General features: G+C 48.8%; 2 protein-coding genes across 2 annotated transcripts; one reads left to right on the top strand and one right to left on the bottom strand.

The window, feature by feature from the left end:
- Positions 1–245: 245 nt before the first annotated feature.
- Positions 246–5,779, top strand: LOC108103596 (intraflagellar transport protein 172 homolog). The gene is made up of 5 exons (XM_017209124.1): positions 246–284; positions 386–731; positions 788–1,074; positions 1,132–2,175; positions 2,231–5,779. The coding sequence occupies exons 1-5, from the start codon at positions 246–248 to the stop codon at positions 5,777–5,779; spliced, it is 5,265 nt and encodes a 1,754-aa protein (XP_017064613.1).
- A 26-nt stretch (positions 5,780–5,805) lies between these two features.
- On the bottom strand, positions 5,806–7,601 carry LOC108103588 (regulation of nuclear pre-mRNA domain-containing protein 1B). Its single transcript, XM_017209113.1, has 4 exons — positions 7,356–7,601; positions 6,633–7,297; positions 6,395–6,538; positions 5,806–6,121 (listed from the first exon to the last, which is right to left on the bottom strand). The coding sequence occupies exons 1-4, from the start codon at positions 7,504–7,506 to the stop codon at positions 5,969–5,971; spliced, it is 1,113 nt and encodes a 370-aa protein (XP_017064602.1). The 5' UTR covers positions 7,507–7,601; the 3' UTR covers positions 5,806–5,968.
- Positions 7,602–7,879: the final 278 nt, after the last annotated feature.

Consider the following 7,879-nt stretch of genomic DNA (forward strand, 5'->3'; position numbering starts at 1 on the left):
CAAAGGCCATTTATTTAGAATGGCAGCGCAAAACGGAAGCGCCAAGAAAATAGACAACACAACAACACAGCCTCGCCACAAGGTGGTGGAAATGGTTGGCAGGGGGTGGTTGCCGGGCTCACGGTTGCCACAACGACTGACACAGACCACAACAACGGCCAAACTGCGTCAGAAAATTTACAAATTTCTAATCGGAAAATTAATTTAATAAAACTACTATAAATCTAAAGAAAACCCTTGAAATAATGCAGTTGAAATATTTACGAACATTGTTAGAGGGTCAGGTAACTAAATTAATAATGAACAAAGCGACATTAATAGGTCAATTTCCTAGAATTAAAAAGGTTGAATAATGCTGTCATTTTCATAATTCCTATTTCATCAGGAGCAAATCCAGAGAATAGCAGGATTAGCCTGGTCTCCTAATCAGCAAAAACTAGCTATAGCCACCGCGGACCGTCATATTCTCCTATATGATGATGCAGGAGAAAGACGGGATAAGTTTAGCACCAAGCCAGCGAATCCCTCAAATGGAAAGAACTCCTATGTCATTCGGGGACTGGCCTTTAGCCCGGACTCAACCAAACTGGCGGTGGGCCAGAGTGATAGCATCGTTTATGTATACAAACTGGGGGAGTCCTGGAACGACAAGAAGGTGATATGTAACAAGTTTCCACAAGCCAGTGCTGTGACTGCTCTTATTTGGCTAACTTCGGGATCTATTATAGCTGGTAAAGTTGGCTAAACTTAATGAAAGGATTTTTTTTCAAACCCTTACTCCTATTAGGACTTGAGGATGGCAAAGTCCGTGCCCTTCACAGCAAGAGTAATAAATCTCAAAGTCTCTATGGCGGTGACAGTATCTGCATTTCGCTGGCAGCCAATACCAAGGGAACAGGGTTTCTGAGTGGCCACAATGACGGCACTATTATAAGGTACTTTATGACGGATGAGGCAACAGAACCACTGGGCAGAGTGGTGCAGCATTCGGTTCCACCTTTTGCCTTGGCCTGGCCTCAGGGAGGCTTTTGCGCCGCTGGTTGTGATCAGAGGATTGTGTTTTATGATAGCATGGTAGGTTTCAGCCTAGCTAAAGAAAATACTTTCTAATCTTTAGGGTTTCTTAACTAGGGTCGTCAGCTCCGCACCTTCGACCATTCCAGGACAGAAGGTGAACGGGAGTTCACAGTGGCTGCCTGTAGTCCAAATGGACAGGCTGTGGCCTTTGGTAGCTTTGACAGGATACGCATTTTCGCGTGGAGTCCTCGACAAGGAGCGTGGAGCGAAAGTGCCAGCAAGGAGGTAGCCTGCTTGTATACCTTGAGCAGCCTCCTCTGGCGGAGAGATGGAGCCCGACTCGCCTTGGGATCTGTGAGTGGAGCAGTTCTCCTCTTCGAGTCCGTACTCCGACGAACTGTGTGGCAGGACAAGTTCGAGCTGATCTTCGTGGCCCCCAGTCAACTTCTAGTTAGATCCTTGACGGAACCCTCGCAACAGCTCACTATTGAATCACAACTGGGTCTGGAGATCGATGACGTTAGGATTATGGGCAGGGATAATTACCTAGTGGCCCGCACAGAGGAATCATTAATCCTTTGTGACTTGACCAGAAATTTGTGCAGCGAGGTTCCCTGGACGGCATCCGGTCACCACGAGCGTTTCTACTTTGAGAACCCCACCGTTTGCCTGGTTTTCAATGTGGGAGAACTAAGCTTAGTAGAGTACGGTGAAAACTCCATCCTGGGATCTGTACGTACGGAATTCGTCAATCCCCATGTGATCTCCGTGCGTCTAAATGAGCGAGGAAACGTAAAGGAAAATAAAAAGCTCGCTTTTCTGCTGGATGCTAAAACTATATGTGTGGTGGATCTTGTCACTAGAATGACCAGTGGTCAGATCAACCATGAGGCCAAGATCGACTGGCTGGAGCTCAGCGAGACTGCGCATAAGCTCCTCTTCCGAGACAAAAAACTCCGTTTGGTTTTAGTGGATAATTATACAGGCAAAAAGCAGACCCTGCTCAGCAACATTTCCTTTGTCCAGTGGGTTCCCCAGAGCGATGTGGTGGTAGCCCAGAGCAACACTAACTTGGCCATCTGGTACAACATCGATCTTCCGGAGCACGTCACCATGCAGAGTGTTCGCGGAGATGCCGTCGAGGTGCTTCGCGAAAATGTAAGTTTTACCCACTAATCTGCTCATTTTATATAGAACAACGTTATTCCCATAGGGACGCACAGTGGTTCGATCCCAGGATGGCCCAAGTGAGCATAACTACCAGTTGGACGAAGGGCTTGTGGAGTTCGGCACTGCTGTTAACGACAGCGACTTTGGAAGGGCCGTTCACTTTCTAGAATCTCTTGGTGACAAGCCCGCTGCCAAGGCTATGTGGCACAATCTGGCTTTGATCTCCCTAGAGGATGGAAATTTGCGAGTAGCCCAGCGATGTTACGCTGCCCTAGGTAATGTATCCAAGGCTTATTATCTAGCTGAGATGATCCAGCAGGCAGATGAGTTCGAGGAGTCTTCCGGCTCTCCTGGCATGCTCTGCCCGGAGGTTCGGGCTAAAATGGCTCTGCTAAGTTCGGATTTGCGGACTGCGGAGCGGATTTATCTGGAGCAGGGCGACATCGAGGCGGCTTTGAAGATGTACCAACAGCTTGGAATGTGGGATGAAGCAGTAGCTCTGGCAGAGCGACGTGGATACAACCGGGTGTCTGAGTTGAAGCAACAACACATGGAATACTTACTGAGTAGCGAACAGCAAGAAAAAGCTGGACAGGTGCTCGAGGAGCAGGGCGATCTACAGCAGGCTATGTCCTTGTTCCTAAAGGCCAATAAACCGGCGAGGGCAGCTCGTTTAGCCTTAAAGACACCACACATCCTGCAGGATGAGCAGGTGATGCTGCAGGTTACAGAAGGACTGGTCCGTTCTGAGCTCTACGAGCTGGCTGGAGATATAGCACATCGGCTGTCTCGCCCAGAAGCAGCTTTAGCTCTCTACAGAAAAGGAGGAGCATATGCCAGAGCTTTAGAACTGGGACGTGTCGTGGCTCCACAGGAGGTCACTGCTTTGGAGGAGGAGTGGGGAGACTGGTTGGTAAGCCGAAAACAGCTAGATGCCTCTATTAACCACTACATAGAAGCGGGAGCGACGCAAAAAGCTTTGGAAGCTGCAGTGGGTGCCAAGCAATGGCGAAAGGCAGTTCAAATAGCAAAAGTCCTGGACGAACCGGAACTAATACAGCGATATGCCGTGGATCTAGCCAAGCATTTGGCCTTTGCAGGAGACCTTGATGGAGCGGAAGATATGTTGGTGAGAGCCAATCTGCACAAGGATGCTATTGAACTGCTAAACAAGCATGGCAAATGGGAGCGAGCCTACGTGATTGGTGAAAAGTATCTGAAGGCAGATCAACTCCGAGAGCTTTTTGTCCAACTCGCAGGAACTCTGGAGGAGCAGGGGAAATACAGAGATGCGGAAAAGGTTCTTATAGCAGTCAATGAGCCCGATCTGGCTATAGCCATGTATAAGCGGCGGGAACTGTACGACTCAATGATCCGTTTAGTGGAGCGGTATCACAAGGATCTGCTGGATAGCACCCACTTACATTTGGCTCGCCAACTGGAATCCCGCGGAAAACTCAAGAATGCTGAGATGCATTTCGTTGCCTCCGGCGATTGGAAATCCGCCGTGCACATGTACTGCTCGTCGGGTCGCTGGGAGGATGGCTACAGGGTGGCCAAACAGAAGGGAACTGATGGAGCAAGCCAGCAGGTGGCCTACATGTGGGCCAAGTCCATGCCCACAGAGAGTGCAGTAAGACTACTGAGCAAACTAGGTCTTCTGGATACTGCAGTGGGATTTGCCTGTGACTCTGGTCAATTCGAGTTTGCTATGGAACTATGCAAATTTGCTGGAAAGCCAACAGATGAGGTGCACCTGAAGATCGCAATGTCGCTAGAAGATGAAGGAAAGTTTGAGGCGGCGGAGGCGGAATTCCTTAAGGCCAACAAACCCAAAGAGGCCATATTGATGTACCAACATGCAGGAGATTGGCAGGCTGCCTTAAATGTGGCCGAAAATCACCTACCCGATGCCGTGGGAGAAGTTCTAATAGGACAAGCTTCAGCTGCCTTGGAAACCCGTAATTACAAGGATTATGAAGCTCTTCTTCTAAGAGCGCATCGACCGGACTTGATTGTGGAGCACTACAAACAGGAATCCCTTTATGAAGATGCCCTGCGCATCGCCGAGGAGCATTATCCAGCAGCTTTAAACGATCTGAGGCGCCTCCAGACTCAACTTCAACGTGGTCAGGCTCAAGCTCAAGCCAGCGAAGATGCCGCCTCCATTTCTCGTGCCTACTTGCATAGAGCTGCAGAGTTTGCCAAGAAAGAGCAGTTCCGAAAGGCAGCCGAGTGCCTCATGCAGATAGATTCCACCAATGCTGAGGATGCAGCCACCTTGGAAAGAGCTTTAATGAGAGCTGCTGAGATCTGCAATCAGTTTTTAGAGGGTCAGGATGCCCAGGAGTTGGCCCAATCTCTAGGACCACGATTACTAGCCATCAAGCAAATAGGACCGGCAGCCCAGCTGTACTTGGCTGCTGATATGCCCAAGCAGGCTGTAGATGTGTTCATCAAAACGGAGCAGTGGAGCAAGGCTCGTCGTCTAGCCAAGGAGATCGACGCGGATTTGCAACTCCTTGCATACGTGGAACAGCAACAGAAGGCCAGCCTGAAGCACGAGGGGAACATCGAGCAACTGGCCGATATAGACGTCGTCTCTGCTCTGGATCTCCTGGCGGAACAGGGTCAATGGCAGCGTTGCTTGGAGAAGGCCAAGCAGCTGAATCCCGCCCTGCTACAAAAGTACGTGGCCGTTTATGCCGCCCAGCTCATTCGGGAGGGAAATTGCACCACTGCACTGGGGCTCTACTTGAGCTACGGAGCTCCTCCCATCGAAGCTCATTTTAATATCTACACCAGGATCGCATTGGATTGCTTGGCCTTGAGGGAGGAGCAAACTGAGGGCGGTTCCATTTGGAGGCAGTTGAGGGATTTCCTTTCCCGCTTACTACAATCTCTTAAGGCGACGCCGGAGCAGGCCCAATCCCAGTTTACAGTCAGCATGGAGCAGTTCCTGTTGATAGCCCACTATTATGCCACCAGAGCCGCTTGTAAGGAGGTGCAGGCACTCCAACCGGTGGCTCTGCGTTTATCCTTGGCATTACTTCGTCATACCGACCTCCTGCCGGTGGATAAAGGTTTCTACGAAGCTGGGATGGATCTACGCCAGGCAGGTCGCGAATCCGAGGCCTTCGTTATGCTCAATCACTATCTCGATGTGTGTGAGGCTATTGAAGAGGGTTCTGGCCAGTTGGTAGACCATTCCGATCTGACTAGAACGGATTTTCCCAGCTCTGTGCCTTTGCCAGAGGATATTCACCTTAAGAATGATCCCAATCTACACGAGGAGGTTCGCGAATGGGTTCTCGCTGTTAGCATGGATCAACAGGTGGATCAGCAGCTGCCCACCGATGATCGCGGCCTTTACGAATCCAGCTTGGGTGCCAATGATCTGCCCTGCATGCTTAGTGGGTTTCCTGTGAGGGGTCGTCAGCCTGTCACCTTTCAGGGATCGAGTAACCAAGTCAATCGGGATGTCTGGAGCAAGTTCTCGGTGGCCCTGAAGATGTCTCCGGGCAGTGGTATTGCCGATATAATTTCTTTTACTGAAAAATGGCAAGGAGCAGCTAACTACGTGATGCACTAACTCCCCTTAATAATAAACGATTATAATAAATGCTTGCAAATAGATGCTAAATTTAAAACGTCATAAGGGGTGTTTTTGGATTACAATCAATGGTTGTGGGTGAGGGTACTTATAGGGGGAGCAAAATATATGCATAAACTCTAGGCTTGACTTAATGTGGCTCCGTACGGGTCAATGTCCGGATCTGGTTCAATGCAATGCGTTGAAGAGATCGCCAGCGGAAGGCAGGGGCGCCAGTCCACCGGTCACATCCGGCAATTGGGTCAGGTCGGGCAGGTTGGAGAGGTGGTCGTGAATCTCCTTCTGTAGGCCCAACATCTTGGCCAGCTTCTTCTTGTGTTCCTGCAAAGACACAGAGAATTAGGCGATGATGTTTAAACACGGGTAATAAAAGGGGGACTACATTGAATTGGATTTGGATCTTTTAATGTTACTAAAATATGAATATACAATTTGGAAAGCCAATGATTGACTTTGTTGACTAGGAAGTAAGGAGATCTTGGGCAACAATTACAAACAATAGTTTAAATGGACAACCACCCACATTTTTAATGCGGAACTTTATCTAACAACCCCAAATAGCATGCAGTGCTTAATACATGATGGAGAACGTACATCGAGACGCTGTTCTGCCTGCGATAGAAGTTCCTTCTGTTCCGCTTGGAAGTCCCGCAGCATTGTGGCTAGCTTGGTGCGCTCTTCCATTTCCGCCGCCAATCGAGCGTTATAATCATTCAGTAGGTCCACAGCTTCGTTGACCTAAAAATAAGAATATTATTACTAGCATTCTTAATTAAGAAAATACAAGAAAAAAAGAAGTAGTCATAACAGGAGCAAAAAGCTTGGTCCCCACCTGCACGGCCAGGGCCTTGGCCTTGTCCTTATCCTCCAGCTTGCTGATGCAGCTAATCTCTGATATTTCCTGGGGCAACTTGGCGATCCGCTCGCGCACCACAGCATCGCTGGAGGCGGAGTTCTCGATACTGGTGAGAGCCTTGATGAGCTCCTCGGGCTCTGGGGGTTCCCCCAAAGGCAAGTATGGTGGTGTGTGGCCGTTCTCCGGCTCAACAACTACTACTTCCTCAGATGGAGGAGGCATACTAGTGCTGCTACTTTGGGCATGATGCCTTGACCGCTTGGACTTGGAGTGACGATCCTCGTGCTTGCGTTTCTCCCGGCGCTCGGATTTCTCAGACTTTTCCGGCTTTTCCCGCTCCTTCTCGGGTTTCTCGCTGTTTCCGTTAGACTTCCCATTGCTGCTTCCAGCGGATTCCCGGTGCAATCTAGACCGCCAGTCTGCAATAGCCTTAGGATCATAGACGCCTCGCTCCAGCCAAATGTTCAGAATCCGGCCTAGGCTCCCCAGCAACTTGTCCGAGCCGCACTTCTCGCCAATGTGAGCGAACACCTTGCCCAGCACATGGTTGAAATCCCTGCCGTACTCCGGACCCTTCTTCTTGCTGTTCTGAATCACATCGTTGGCGAGGTACATGAAGGTCAGCTTTTTGGGTTCCGGCACTGTGGGATGAGGTTATACGTAATGATTCGAGTTACAAAAACAACTAGAAATACTCACCGTTCTCCAATTCCCGCTGCCAGGTCTTTACAATCGACGCACTGTGCTTGCGATGGTGAATCAGCCATAAAGATAATGTTTGGATGCTCTGCTGGCTGCTGTTCAACTCAGCCAGTTTTTTCAGGAGAGCCGACTCCGTGAAGGCCGACATGATTGCTAGTTTTGCACCTTTGTTTCGGCCTTTTTTCAAACAATTCGAATAATTGCAAGAATTTTCAACTCAGAAAATAAACAGCTTGACCTAGAGATGGGAATTATAAACTTATCAATATCTCGATTGCTTTTTGAGAAGCACGTGTATATCGATTTTTGTTAAGGGTATCTATATAAATGCTGCACACCAATTAGAGTGACCGCTTAAACCAGGGACGCATAGTACAGCTTCTAATTAAAACCGCAAGATGGAGCCACCTTATGGGCGCCCATAATTCAAATTTGAAATTGTAAATTGTTAAGAAAAAGACGTATAACAAGCTATAAAACTAATTTTATATAAAAATGCATTAGCTTTAAAGTTTTAAGAT

Source organism: Drosophila eugracilis, unplaced genomic scaffold, assembly GCF_018153835.1.
Source record: "Drosophila eugracilis isolate 14026-0451.02 unplaced genomic scaffold, ASM1815383v1 contig_2088, whole genome shotgun sequence".
Taxonomy (NCBI): Eukaryota; Metazoa; Arthropoda; class Insecta; order Diptera; family Drosophilidae; genus Drosophila; species Drosophila eugracilis.